The sequence below is a fragment of the Brassica oleracea genome, chromosome C3, assembly GCF_000695525.1.
Source record: "Brassica oleracea var. oleracea cultivar TO1000 chromosome C3, BOL, whole genome shotgun sequence".
NCBI classification, from domain to species: Eukaryota; Viridiplantae; Streptophyta; class Magnoliopsida; order Brassicales; family Brassicaceae; genus Brassica; species Brassica oleracea.
The window spans coordinates 52,688,740-52,702,791 of record NC_027750.1 but is presented as its reverse complement, the minus strand read 5'-3'; the positions used below and the strand labels follow the sequence as shown (position 1 = coordinate 52,702,791).

General features: G+C 34.4%; 3 protein-coding genes across 5 annotated transcripts; 2 read left to right on the top strand and 1 right to left on the bottom strand.

Annotated features, from left to right (window-relative positions):
• Positions 1-1,100: 1,100 nt before the first annotated feature.
• LOC106331419 (elongation factor 1-delta 1) lies at positions 1,101-2,745 on the bottom strand. The gene is made up of 7 exons (XM_013769770.1): positions 2,712-2,745; positions 2,317-2,428; positions 2,106-2,222; positions 1,928-2,021; positions 1,720-1,840; positions 1,356-1,631; positions 1,101-1,261 (listed from the first exon to the last, which is right to left on the bottom strand). Coding segments are annotated over exons 2-7 (693 nt in total). The 5' UTR covers positions 2,400-2,428; positions 2,712-2,745; the 3' UTR covers positions 1,101-1,259.
• Positions 2,746-4,569: 1,824 nt separating this feature from the next.
• LOC106328429 (probable inositol transporter 2) lies at positions 4,570-7,324 on the top strand. The gene is made up of 6 exons (XM_013766864.1): positions 4,570-4,791; positions 4,878-4,948; positions 5,324-5,659; positions 5,735-5,842; positions 6,052-6,654; positions 6,742-7,324. The coding sequence occupies exons 1-6, from the start codon at positions 4,656-4,658 to the stop codon at positions 7,225-7,227; spliced, it is 1,740 nt and encodes a 579-aa protein (XP_013622318.1). The 5' UTR covers positions 4,570-4,655; the 3' UTR covers positions 7,228-7,324.
• Positions 7,325-9,711: 2,387 nt separating this feature from the next.
• On the top strand, positions 9,712-13,616 carry LOC106328988 (transcription factor TCP24). Of its 3 annotated transcripts, none has more exons than XM_013767547.1 (4): positions 9,712-9,746; positions 9,930-10,116; positions 10,602-11,731; positions 13,427-13,616. In XM_013767547.1, the coding sequence occupies exon 3, from the start codon at positions 10,776-10,778 to the stop codon at positions 11,697-11,699; it is 924 nt and encodes a 307-aa protein (XP_013623001.1). In that variant the 5' UTR covers positions 9,712-9,746; positions 9,930-10,116; positions 10,602-10,775; the 3' UTR covers positions 11,700-11,731; positions 13,427-13,616. The 3 variants fall into 3 exon arrangements, with proteins under 3 accessions (XP_013623001.1, XP_013623000.1, XP_013622999.1); XM_013767546.1 differs by lacking the exon at positions 13,427-13,616 and adding an exon at positions 10,242-10,283 and having other exon boundaries at positions 10,602-11,965; XM_013767545.1 differs by lacking the exon at positions 13,427-13,616 and having other exon boundaries at positions 10,602-11,965.
• The last annotated feature ends 436 nt before the right edge of the window (positions 13,617-14,052 follow it).

Below are 14,052 nucleotides of genomic sequence, written 5' to 3'. Positions count from 1 at the left end.
TAGAAGATTGAAGACTGAATAGTTCTGTGTATTTCATTAATGGATAAAACATCTCTTATATAAGGGTTACAAGATAGAGAGAAAAGGAAAGAGTACAAATCCTAATCCAACTAGATTTAGGATAACTACTAAATACATAAATGGAAAGATTACATATACAAGGAAAAGGAAATAGGGTTTCTTTTTCTCTAAAGCTTGTGGCCGCCTCTCTCTCTCCTCTAGGGTATGCGGCCGCCTCTCTCTCCTCTCTTTAGGGTTTCAGCTATGTCTCTTTCTTCTAGGATTTGGGCCGGTTATGGATTGGGCCGGTCATGGACATTCATCAGTTGATTTATAACATTTTAAACAATTTTGATATTTTCATAAAACAAATCTATATTATCTGGTATGGTAAAATTTGATTTATATTTGAGATTTGGTGGAATGTTGAAATTTAAGCAAACACCGGATTGCAGTTGTTTATTTAAAAATCAAAACTAATGATGCACAAATTTTGGAAACTCAGATCTTTTTGCAGGCAACAATGTCACAACTCTGAACATATTCAACTTTAAGTAACAGTTGAACACCTACGAGGAGCGAGTCTATATCCAGACACTGATGACTTTCCAAAGAACATGAAGACCTTCTCTTGAAGGATGTAACATCAGCGTATGCTCTCACCTACTATTTCTAAGTTTGGATCACGACAGAAGCAATGAACTAAAAATTTCTTGTGGCACAAGGCATTGCTAAATTTTGAAAGTCCGTACTATCCGTTCGAAACAGGGTCCATGCTCTGATATCTCAACCCGATGATCATGGTTGTCCTCTCGCACGTGCGCTTGAGACAGGTCAAGCTTCTTTCTAGGTTTTTGTCCTTGGCTATATAAACAAGGTTGTCAGGTTGATGTAATCCTTATCCAAGTTATCAGATAACTTGCCGGAGAACAAACTCTCGGGAGAAATTCTACAGGAGACGATCGTTTTTGGCCTAATGCCTTCATGTCAGAGGCATCAGAGAGACCTTTAGAATTAGCTTGTTTCTGTTCTTCTTTTCTGGAAGCCTTTAGAGGCTTTTCTATGTTCAAACCACTCCTCAAAGATAATTTAATGAGACGTTTGGTAAATTTAACTCATATTTGAGATATAAAGAAAACACTGTATGGCATAAGCATCAGAATTATTCAGATATCACAAATCAAAAACATAGGAAACTCAAATAATCAAAATAGAGAGAAACACACAAAGACCATCCTCGAGCTCTCTTGACTCCATCCTCCTGCATTTTCAAAAAAGACCCCAACAAAAGGAGTCAGTTACATACAAAAGTTATATAGTATCAAAAAAGTTGAGAATCAATTAATGACGCTCACAGATTTTGTTGAAGGCAACAATGTCACAGCTCTGGACGAACTCATTGATGGGTTCGACAGTGAGCTGCTCTTCAATCATGGTGTCAACAGACACAAGGTCATCAACAATTGTGCACATAATCTGCAACTTCTTGATACCATAACCGACTGGGACGAGCTTTGACGCTCCCCAGAATAATCCTTCCATCTGGATGGATCTCACAGCTTCCTCAAGCTTCTTCATGTCAGTCTCATCATCCCATGGCTTGATGTCAATCAAAACTGATGACTTTCCAGCTGATAAAGAAAAAACACAAGCCAGTTAGAACACAAGACATATCAGCATATGTAATTAACAAATGTAAAGACAAAACATCAAACTTACATTCCTTCTTCTTTGTAGACGCCTTCACGGAAGCAGCTCTCTCTTCGGCAGCTTTCTTCTCCTCTTCAGTCTCTTCTCCGAAGAGGTCAACATCATCATCATCTTCCTCATCAGCAGCATCCTACAATTAAATTTTCCCATGAGACTTAGCTCATTTACAATCCCAAGAGACATAATGAGATAAAGAATAGAAACAATCTGAAAGTACTTTAGAATCAGCTGCTGGTGGAGTAGCAACAGCCTCTTCAGCGACTGGGGCTGATCCCTCAACAACGACACCGCTTCCTTCAGCAGAGACACCACTGCAAAACACAGAAGCAAACATTAGATGAATCACAACAACACCAACAAACCATAACGAAGTGGGAACCAATGACGAAGCTTACGAGATCCTCAGGAGGGCATCGATGTGGTTGTACCAACGAGAAGCGTTGACATACTGTGAAGATGGGGGCTTGGCAAGAGCAGTAAAGACAGTGATGTCATCCTTCGAAGCCTGGTACCTGTAACACAAACACAAACTGTTAGTCTCATAGCTTCGAACAAAGGTAGAGACTTTAGGATCTAATCTTGTTAGAAGAGTTCACAGAATCTTACCCAGTGATGTAACTGCGAGTGAGGAGATGCTCATCGAGCTTCTTCAATCCAGAATCGGAGTTAAGGTTTGGGAAAGCAGCCATTGCTTTTCTAAAGCTCGAGTCTTTTTTCACTGAATATAAAGCAGATCCGAACAGATCAGAACAGGAAACTTAATGTTGGGAAAAAAAACACGAAACGGAGATTCATTAAGACATTAGCTCAGAACAGGAAGCAGACAAGACATGGCGCATTGGTCTAGGTTTCGTGATTCAACAAGGTTATGTTTGATAAATACGTAAATTTTGAATTTCCAGTCAAATACTAATAGAAAGATATATACTTGGGGATCAAACAAACCTAACAGTAGTCGCAATAACAACTATAACGATGAAAATCGAAGAAGAGGAGCATACCTGAGTTGCAAAGGAGGACTTGAAGAAGATTGAGTGAGGCGGACGAGGGATGCTGGAATGTATATAACGCCTCTAGGTTTTCTAGTATTGGGCTTATGTTGGGCCCAATTAATACCTCTCTGTGAGGCCTTTTTAGATATACTCATATGTTTACTTTTTCTTAAATGTTTGTTTTCATGTCGCCAGTTTTGGTCACGGTAGTATTTTGTCGCTTCTGTGATATAAAATCTTTAGATGTAATTAATGGACATAAACTACATAAGGCCACCACCATTATCGCGGGTGGATAGTGGATTTCTAATGGCGTGGACCCTACAAAAAGAGTAAGAATCGGTTATAGAAGTAATGAAATAAGGATCGATTTTGGTGTGTTTCTTGCACTGTTCGCGGATCCCACTGACACATGACGGTCCGCGATTGGTTCAATTTGAATTTTTTTTCTAGACAAAAAAATTAAAAAATTAAAAAAATTAAAAAAGGTTTCCTAAAAAACCATAAAAAGATAATTATGATCTAAGAGCATCTCTATCAATGATAATTATAAAGAGTTTCTCAAACAAAAAATGTATTTTAACATAACTAATTTTATATGTTAAATTTTCAAAGAATTAAACCAATGTCTGATTGACAAGTGTCTCAAAAAGAATCATAAAATTTCTCAGTTTTCATTTAATGATTTTATTTTCTCTCAATTATTATTTATTATTTTTATTATTATTTTAATCATATAACATATTTTCTTCTTGCTTATATTCTTCCAAGTAAACAAGAAGAAAATACTCCAATAGTTATTCATAAACTGAAATTAATGTATCAACTTTTGTATCAAGAAAAATAATTACAAAGGCTGTCTTTTGCTTGTCGAATTAATTTCCCATTATTTCAAAGGACAATTCATATTCTTTAGAAAGAAAAAAACCTTTATCAATAAAAAGGTATAAATAAAAGAAAGTTTAAACTAAACTACATTCAGGGAATATATTCCAATGCAGAAAATTCTTACGTGGTGTAGACGACTAGTGGTCTCGTATGTCCTTTTTCAAACATGATTATTACATGACCGATACACAAGTAAACAAAGAAAAGTCTTGATTAGTGACATTATAATATTCGGGAAATAATATGATATTATGATGTCAGTTGTCAAATTACGCAGCTATGTTGTGTAGACTTGCATCGTATTCCTCTCTGATATAAATTTTCATATCTTCACTAGATAGTAATAAATCATGTTATACAAGCATGTGATCATAGTTTGTCTTCCAAATCGGGCCGTCAAATCACCCATTTGATTTAAATACTCTTGATAACTTACTTTTAAAATTATAAGCATGCATGATTAAGCTTAGATAATCTAAATTTTCAAAGTTCTTAAATATTTATATTTATACAAATGACTAATCATGTACACTCTTCAATAGTCCAGCATATCCTTTTCCGTGTTATTTTTGTCTAATCAGGATGACAATGATCTTTGACCAAATGTTGGTTACTAACAACAAACTAATCAAAACATGCAACCCAACCATTGTTAATTGATTCAATCATTTATGTTTTGTTAGAAGGAAAAAATGTTATAATAATTATGTATATTTAAAGAAAATATGCAAATGCTTCAAAAGGTAAATAAATACAAGAAAGTATAAGTAAATACAATAGAAATGAGAATAGAAATGAGAAAAAAAAAAAAGCAAACAAATGAGTTATAGAAGAAAATTTGGACAAGTCAACTGGATTTTTCTAGCAAGAGTGTCTTGTACCATATCAATTCTCCATTGAATAATAACCACTTATCATTCTCTCACTTTATCAGCACAAATAAAAATACAAAAAAAAAACAGACCACAGCAGAGAAACTCGCACTCTTTATAAGTTTATATTTGTTGTTCAGTCTCCTTCATCTAACACTTTAAACTAAAACTTACACACACAAAATAAAAAAGAATGGAAGGAGGAATACATGGAGGAGCAGATAAATCAGCTTTCAGAGAATGTTTTTCTCTAACATGGAAGAACCCTTATGTTCTTCGTCTTGCTTTCTCCGCAGGAATCGGTGGTCTTCTCTTTGGCTACGATACCGGCAAGTTTCTTAATCTTTTATCTGCAGTTTCACTCATCTATATACACGTGTGGCTCAAGTTTGATGGGATTTATATATACATGCAGGAGTTATATCAGGAGCTCTGCTTTATATCAAAGAAGATTTCAAGACTGTTGACCGAGAAACTTGGTTACAGGTTCTTATATGTTTGTTTTATAGTTAGAATTTACAAAAAAAGTGTGTTGAGTTATGACTATTTTCTAGGAACTATTTCAACAAGATTGATGTGGTAATTAAATTGTATTTGTCATCCCAAAACAACACAGAGACCATAGTGTCAAATTAAAGAAACCTTAATAACTTTAGGTCTAATCATTATGAAGTCCTTTACAAAAGCTTAGGAAAAGGTTTTCAGAAATTTCGGACAAGCATAAATACAAGCAGATCATTAAGAGTTTCAACTATGTTTTGCGCATGCCGTTTTTTTGTATTTACAGTTAAGAATCACGTAACTAACTACCCAAACGTTACAGACATACACTAAGCTCCAAATCAATTTTATGAAAAACAGGAAATGATAGTGAGCATGGCGGTTGCTGGAGCCATCGTTGGAGCCGCCATCGGAGGTTGGGCCAATGACAAATTCGGGAGGAGAAGCGCCATTCTCATGGCGGATTTCCTCTTCCTAATAGGAGCTATCGTTATGGCTGTTGCTCCTAACCCGTCCCTCATTGTCGTTGGTCGTGTTTTTGTGGGCCTTGGGGTCGGTATGGCCTCGATGACTGCCCCGCTCTACATCTCAGAAGCATCTCCAGCTAAGATCAGAGGAGCTTTGGTCAGTACCAATGGGTTTCTCATCACCGGAGGACAATTCGTGTCTTACCTCATTAACTTAGCCTTCACCGATGTAAGTGATATTAAACAATTTAACATTTTGGATTATTCTAAAGGTGTTAATGTTCTGTTTCTCTTATTGTTTTAGGTGAAGGGAACATGGAGGTGGATGCTTGGAATCGCGGGAGTTCCAGCTCTTTTGCAGTTCATCTTAATGTTTACACTCCCTGAATCGCCTCGCTGGTTATACCGCAAGGTATATATGAACGTGCTCAATATAATACTTACTAATATGGCAAAATATAAAACCAAATCTACTATGGATTGTTTGGTATCATTTCTCTAAAATATTTTAATCTTTTTAAGCCTACTTCTAGTTTACATTTTTGGTTCGGTTTGGTCCGGTTTATATGAGAAGAATATACTCATAAACAATTTTTATTTTTTCATTCTAATATAAAACAGGGAAGAGAAGAAGAGGCTAAAGCAATCATGAGAAGAATATACTCAGCAGAAGATGTAGAACACGAGATTAGAGCACTAAAAGATTCAGTTGAATCAGAGATACTAGAAGAAGGATCTTCAGAGAAAATCAACATGATCAAACTATGCAAAACCAAAACGGTTAGACGAGGACTAATAGCTGGTGTTGGTCTCCAAGTGTTTCAACAGTTCGTTGGTATCAACACTGTTATGTATTATAGTCCAACCATTTTCCAGCTGGCCGGTTTTGCCTCAAACAGAACAGCTATTCTCTTGTCTCTAGTTACTGCAGGACTTAACGCATTTGGTTCCATCATTAGCATTTACCTCATCGATAGAGCCGGAAGGAAAAAGCTTTTGATCATTAGTCTTTTAGGAGTCATTGTCTCTCTTGGATTACTAACTGGTGTTTTCTATGAAGTGACTACTCATGCTCCTGCGGTTAGCTTCCTCGAGACACAAAGGTTCAATAACGTTACTTGTCCGGATTACAACTCATCTTTGAAAGCACAAACTTGGGATTGTATGACTTGTTTGAAAGCTTCTTCTCCTTCTTGTGGGTTTTGTTCATCTCCCAGTGGAAAGGTAAAGACTTCAAAACACACAAAATGTTTTCTTTTTTAAATTTGAAAACATTTGAGTTCCATGTCTTGTTTTGTATGATGAATGCAGGAACATCCTGGGGCTTGTTGGGTCTCTAATGATTCTGTTAAGGACTTATGTCATAATGAAAACCGTCTTTGGTACACAAGAGGATGTCCTAGTAATTTTGGTTGGTTTGCTCTTCTTGGATTGGGACTTTATATCATTTTCTTCTCTCCGGGGATGGGGACTGTTCCATGGATAGTTAACTCAGAGATTTATCCATTGAGATTCAGAGGAATCTGTGGAGGAATAGCTGCAACTGCAAATTGGATATCGAATTTAATCGTGGCTCAATCGTTTCTTTCCCTGACTGAAGCTATTGGGACTTCTTGGACTTTTCTCATGTTTGGAGTGATCTCAGTCATTGCTCTTCTCTTTGTTGTGGTGTGTGTTCCGGAGACAAAAGGAATGCCAATGGAGGAGATTGAGAAGATGCTTGAGGGAAGATCTCTTCATTTCAAGTTCTGGAAGAAAAGATCACAGCCCGTTGAGAAAGGAAACCAAACTGCATAAGAGAACTCTTTACATATTTCATTAGTAATATAAATAGGAAATCACATTAGACTTGTAACTTTGTATTTGAAACTTGATAGTGACAGTTACGTGATCCTCTCTCTACCATAAAAATACTTCTTTTTTTTTTTTTTTTTTTTTTGAAAAATCCATAAAAATACTTTTATGAGTCAAACTATTGGAGGAAGATCCTAAAAGCTATCTATTACCATAACAGTGAAGTGTCACCAAAATCATTTTGATAAAAACCAATTACATTACACAACCTCTCTTTTAACTATTGTCAATTAATGGTGAAGAACTCCTATGGTCATTGGTACATTCCAGGTTATTTAACTTAAAATAAATAATTTTAAATAAAATCTTGTCTTTTGAGCTGTTGAGGATGAAGCTGACAACTACAAGATTATATGCAGATAACAAAAATTTACTTAAAAGTTGAAAGGTAGGTAATTCCAAATGGTATTTTGCTCTTTTTGCATTAGAAATTTTCTAATATTAAATCAATTCAAATACGGCCAACTAAACTGCTACTGAGGTTGTAAGTCCATTGTGCATTTCTTAACTCGGAAAAACAAACCAATTATGTATAATATAATAAACATTCGAAAATACATTTAAGATTCAAGAGATACATTGGAGTAACTATGTATTTTGGCAACAAAATGGTGAAATTCGATGTGAAACAAAATATTCTGAATGTGCATCAATAAATGCCTTTAGACAGCGACACGTGCCTGGTGCCTCACAGTCTCGAGCCCGTCGTTAAGCACTGTTACCACCGAAACCCAAATATCACCTTCTTTTTGCATTGGTCTTCTTAAAAACCATTTTATAATTGAAGCCACACAAATATTAATGCAACTCTGGAATATTCATATCATTAAAGACATCTGATTATAGAGAACGTAACAATTCCCATTTAGGGAATGTATTTGGTTAGTTAGTCCAAGTGGGGTTGTCGTGTGAGATGTAACTATTGGTTTGGTTTGTTTTTATTTAAGTGGTTCGAGCATCAAATTGTTTAATGTGGATTCGGCATACTTGAACTTGGATTGGTTATATAGCGACTACAGTTCAAAAGAATCCATGCGTAAGGGAGAAAACATAGTTTTATCGAATCGAATTTATCTGAAAAGAGGAAAATGATAAGAGTTATGCCTTATCTGAAGATCATGTGTCCACTTAATTAAACCCCTCGACAGGGCCTTTTTCACTATTGATTTTAAATCAGCATGAAACATGATGCAAGTATGGTTGTTGAATAGATAACAATCCTTTAACGAATTTAGACTAAATATTTGCATCAATGATTAAAGTATATCGATGTACCTCATGGAGCCATAATTTAAGGAAGGTTCCTTTCTCCCTTACATTTAAAACTGGAAGCTAGCGCTAGTGTAGGATATGAACTGTTACAGCTGTATATTTGAGCACCATGAATTTGTCAGTGACTTTTCATATAGATTGTTCGAAGCTGATAATGCCAATCCCACATATTGGTTAGGTCAGCGTTTTCCACACCTTCAGATTAGTTTGAGCGACTTAGTATTTGCTTATTATATATAGCTTTTCTATTTTGTTTGTTTTATCCCCACGCTAAGTAATTCGAATTGACTTTGAATGTTTGGACATTCTTCGTTTTGACTTGTACATAAACTCAAAAACATGTGATGGAGATATCAATCTCTGATCTAAGTGGGTAGATATACATTTTTTTTTGAAACACCGATATACATTTGTTTAAACATTACATGTAGCAAATATAGTGTAAATACTAATTACCCTTTAAAGATTTTTCCTAATAAATTATATGCACTTGCCTTAATCTTATTTGTATTTCATCTACAAATACACAAACAAAGAATATGTACCTATGTGCTTAGATTCTTAGGACATGGACATTGATTAATTATTTGAACAGGTTTCTCATGAATATATAATAGGAATGAAGTAAAGAAATAAAGAAAGAGAAAAAATAATCTTATTTTGTTTGAGACATTTTAACACATATTTGAAAATAATCAATACTTTAAAATATTTAATTTATTTTTAAAAAATCTATGGGTATGAATGGTGACCAAGAAACGACGAAGAATAATGCATTCCTTAACCTTCCTAACAAAAATCACAATTCATAAAGAATAATTTTTCTTTCTTATTCCCTACTATTTTTTTTTTTAGAGAAATAAAGAATAAAATTATTCATTATTAAATATGACATGAAATAACTATTCATTTTTATTACTACAATTTTATTCATCTGTATTATTTTCTAACGGTTCCTCTCGTTTCCATAATGGTAACCGGGTCATACCCTATATTCACCAGTGCTGATGGATTAATACTACGGAGACTTCATAATTGGATTAGTTGTGGACTATGAATGGCAGATTTGTAAAACCAAAAATTAAAGAAGGGTAAAAGAGAGAAAACAGCATAACGAAAGTACTAAATGGTCCGAACAGTGCACTTGTATTCCTTGTCCGAAGGCTACTGTGGATATTTTCCTCAAACAGGTAAATAATACTTTCTCTCTCTAGCATCTCCCTCCGATTCCCATTTTCGCCATTTTTCTTTCACTTTCTTGGCTGATTTTCCCTGGAAAAAGAAGAAAAATATTATAAACCCTCACCACAAACTCCCCTGAAAACGAATACTTGATGCTATATTAAATGACCCTTTTGATTTAAATATTTCAGATCTGTGTATCTTCTTCTTATACCACTACGCTTATGATGAGGAGATCTGAGTTATAGAAGAATCATACCAAAGACTGAGAGAAAAAAGCTCATGAAAAGAATCCGAAGGAAATTTCATTTTTACCATCTTCGCAGCCATTGTTGTCCGACAGACAGTGAGCTTGAACAGTTGACACCTGTAATCCAAGTGAGTTTCTCTTGTTGGTGATTATTGAGGCAAAACCCTTTCTCTCTTTTATTTTTTTAAGGATTAAATCTATGCTTTATTTATTGTATCTATATTGTTAACTTCTGTGATTGTTCCATTTTTAGGGCAAGCTTTTAGCTTCTTGAACAAAAAATATCATTACTCAGGTAGTCAGGTTCTTCGACTAAAAAAAATATATTTGTTGTTCTTAAACTAAAAAAAAATTTATGACCAAAGCTCATAATCTTTGGAAGTATCTTTTTTTTATTAAACAATAATAGTTTAGGGTTTCTGAAAAGGCTCTTGCAGGCTATGAAGCTATATATACTACGAAACTGAAATGCTATGAACATGAGTAGGTTTTGCAGATCTACATATTAGTATAAATTAATTAATTAGCTGACATTAATCTTTATATATATATATATATATTCAGTATTTCAATAGCAATGACTTTAATTTCTTCTTCCTCTTCCTTTTTACAGATTCCTATCACTGCAACTTAGTCAGGCTTTTTTGGCTTATCGTTAGCTCTGCTACTGTTTCGCTTCAGAGAGAGAGAGAGTAGTGACTGCTTAATTAGGGCTTAGCTGGCTTCACCTGTCCACTGTCTCTCGCCGACGACTATCTTACCGGAAAAGCATGAGAGTAGTGTTTCAATGGAGGACGACGACGACATTGAGACACAGCAACAAACAAGCAGAAAGCTACAGAGACTCTCCTCGGACAAAACTGAAATGAGGGATTGGAGCAATCCATCGTCTAGGATCATTAGGGTTTCACGAGCCTCCGGTGGCAAAGACCGACACAGCAAAGTCCTAACATCAAAAGGGTTGAGAGATCGGAGGATACGTCTCTCCGTCGCTACAGCGATCCAGTTCTACGACCTCCAGGACCGTCTCGGATTCGATCAGCCGAGCAAAGCCGTCGAATGGCTTATCAACGCGGCTTCTGATTCAATCTCCAATTTGAATCCGATCGACACAAACTTCGACCAGACACTTTCGCTGTCTAAGTCCAGCACGTCTGAGAGCTCGTTGTTGTCTTTGTCGAGGACAGAGAGTCGTGGGAAAGCTAGAGACAAAGACAAAGACTTGCAAAGCTCCTTCACTCAGCTTCTCACACGCGGTTTTGACGAACCGAACCGGAGTTGGACCGGTGGTGGTTCTACTGATTGTTTCAACCCGGTTCAGCTCATGCCAAACTCAAACTCCTTGAATCATCGTCAAGAACCGTCGTTGAATCATCATAGTCAAAACCAATACTCTTTTTTACCGAACTACAACTTCGGAATCTCTTCTTCTGATTCTCCCGGGGAAGCCGGTTGTTACAGTAGTAGGGGGACCCTTCAGTCCAATTCACAACCTCTCTTTCTCAACAACAACAAAAACATTAACCAAAGATCGATATCTTCGTCTTCTTCTTCATCTTCTCCAATGGACAGTCAGAGCATTTCATTTTTCATGGCTCCGCCTCTCCACCACCATAGTCCTCAGCTTCCAGAGGCTTTTGATGGCCGGTTATATCTCTATTACGGTGAAGGAAACCGGAGCTCCGACGATAAAGGAAAGGAGAGAAGATAGTACAGCAAAAATGTTTCATTAATTCCATCTTGGTTAGTACTTTCTATCTATTTTACAATGTCAATTTTTCAAGAAATGGATTAGTTAATGTAGTAATAGTACCATGTTGTTTGCTTTGGGTTCTTGATTTTGTAAAAGAAAGATGGTTTATTGGGGCGTGGGTGGCATTGAGTCTTATCTTTATTTGTGTGTCTCGAAGTAAATGACATTTTAAGATTGCTAATTTGATGGCATGTGGATGTATTTGAAAAGAGGGCTTCATCGTCTGTGTTGTCTCCTCATGTGTTCCATGTTGGGTTCCCTTCTCCCTCAGCATCATTTTGTTCCGCTTGTTGTACTTTCTTGCTTCACCACACGTATTGTCATACATAATTTAATTGACTTTTTTTTTTTTAACTGATAATTTAATTGACTTTCATATATAGGAGTATTCACCTAACCACCCTCTTGATTCCATATGTTTCTAAATAACGTGCAAAAAAGTAAATTTAAAATTGTGCAAAAAAGAGAGAGTAAATTTCAATTCATAATGACCAAATGATTGTTTCAAAAAAATAAGACCAAATGATCAATTGTTTGAATTAATAATAGTAGTATTCAAGTTTGGGTTTATGAATCTTTTACTGAAAACTAATTTATAGTGGAAAATGTGGTTAGTTGACGAACTGTTTTGGACAAGAAAGCAGTTGGTTGACATTTAATATCCTTTAATATTTGGTATGAAAGAATCAAAGAAACTTTTGTACTTTATAGATAGTACATCCATTCCTAAAAAATAGAATTTTTTAGTATTTTCACGCATATTAAAAAAATACATTAAACTACCATAATAAATGTATCGTTTTCTGTAATTTTCAGTTTTCAATAATTTTTAACCAATAGTAATTCAATAAAGTCAATTAATTTTCTTGAAGTTTACAATTTTTTCATAGAAAACACAAAAACACATCTTTTTGAAACATACTTTTTTTCTAAAAAGTCTATCATTAAGGAACGGAGGGAGTAATATTTTATTTCAGACAAGATGGGAAGTCTGTGCCTGGTAAGAGCATGATTAACCCGTGATTCTTAGAGTGAGGTTCTTAACGGAAGTTAAGAAACTGTTTCTTAACTTTTAACTAAAAAAGCTAAGAACCGGTTCTTAAAGTCTTTATTTAAGAACTAGTTCTTAGCTTTTTAGTTAAAAGTTAAGAAATAGTTTCTTAACTAACGCTAAGAACCCCACTCTAAGAACCCAGGTTAATCATGGTCTAAGAAATCCAAATTGTATTAAACGTTGGCCTCCTGAAATGGCACAACATGCTGTGAGTCGGAATCTAAACCATCTCTTCATTGTGTTGTCCCATGAGTTCCCCTTTGCCATCAATCACATTTTAAATCCCTTACACATTATTTCACATAGAAAATTTTACATTTGAGTGTTTTTTTCTGTTAGCTGAATTCTGAATTGATAATTAGCCTTAACCAACATGAACATATTAGCAAATTAATTCAGCTTGGTTGATTTATTTCTGTTCGGATTTGGATTAAGAGCACTGCACTAAAGGAACCTTTATTTGTGTGAATGCCGAAGGGAATGAGTACTCTCCAATGCTTGTACACATTTGCACACTTCAACTGTTTGGTTTCATAATGGTGGTTTTAGCAGCTTGATTGGTGTTCATACCTTACCTTCATCAAGATATATGGCTGATCTGTGAATTTGTTTCTTCAAATTAAAAATGCAGGAGAGTAATTGAAGGAAGATTATGTTTTGATCCTCCGTCGCAATCATAAGCCTGAGTACATATCTGTTCAGACCGAGAGGAATTGTTGTTTGATGAGAAAATGTGTAATGTAACAATATGCTTTTTTTTAATAACTAACTAGGTGTCTTCTTCCTCCATGTGCAGTAAAAAAATTTAAAATATATTTAACAGATAAATAGAAATTATATTTTAAAATAAAATTTTATTAATATTGTAAATTTTATTTTTCGTATCAATATTTTAATATAAATTTGATTTAATTAAACATGAAAATTATATTTAAGAATATGCATGTATATATTTGAAATTATAATCTTAGATAGATTTTTCTATCTATTTATTTTAATTAAATATATTAAATAAATTTGTAAAAGTTGCGTAATTACGAAAAATTAAAATTAAAAAATATTTATAAAATTTGTAGATATATAAGAAAATAATGATTTTACGATTAAATTTTTATAATTTTCAAAAAAAATTGTATTCATTTTTGAAAATTTTAGTAATAAAATTGTATAATATAAAAAGATATAATTAAATTATATTTCAAAATTTATAATGCCATATTTAAATATATTTATTTTAATGATGATTTATGAGTTATT

What these genes read in the sequence shown, in the direction of transcription:
- LOC106328429 (XM_013766864.1), top strand. Translation starts at nt 4,656, where the DNA reads ATGGAAGGAGGAATACATGGAGGAGCAGATAAATCAGCTTTCAGAGAA. An exon ending in ACCGAGAAACTTGGTTACAG is followed by an intron (nt 4,949 to 5,323) that starts GTTCTTATATGT and finishes TATGAAAAACAG; the next exon opens with GAAATGATAGTGAGCATGGC. An exon ending in GTTCATCTCCCAGTGGAAAG is followed by an intron (nt 6,655 to 6,741) that starts GTAAAGACTTCA and finishes TGATGAATGCAG; the next exon opens with GAACATCCTGGGGCTTGTTG.
- LOC106331419 (XM_013769770.1), bottom strand. Translation starts at nt 2,399, where the DNA reads ATGGCTGCTTTCCCAAACCTTAACTCCGATTCTGGATTGAAGAAGCTC. An exon ending in GATGCCCTCCTGAGGATCTC is followed by an intron (nt 2,022 to 2,105) that starts GTAAGCTTCGTC and finishes TGTGTTTTGCAG; the next exon opens with TGGTGTCTCTGCTGAAGGAA. An exon ending in GTCTACAAAGAAGAAGGAAT is followed by an intron (nt 1,632 to 1,719) that starts GTAAGTTTGATG and finishes TTTCTTTATCAG; the next exon opens with CTGGAAAGTCATCAGTTTTG.
- LOC106328988 (XM_013767547.1), top strand. Translation starts at nt 10,776, where the DNA reads ATGGAGGACGACGACGACATTGAGACACAGCAACAAACAAGCAGAAAG.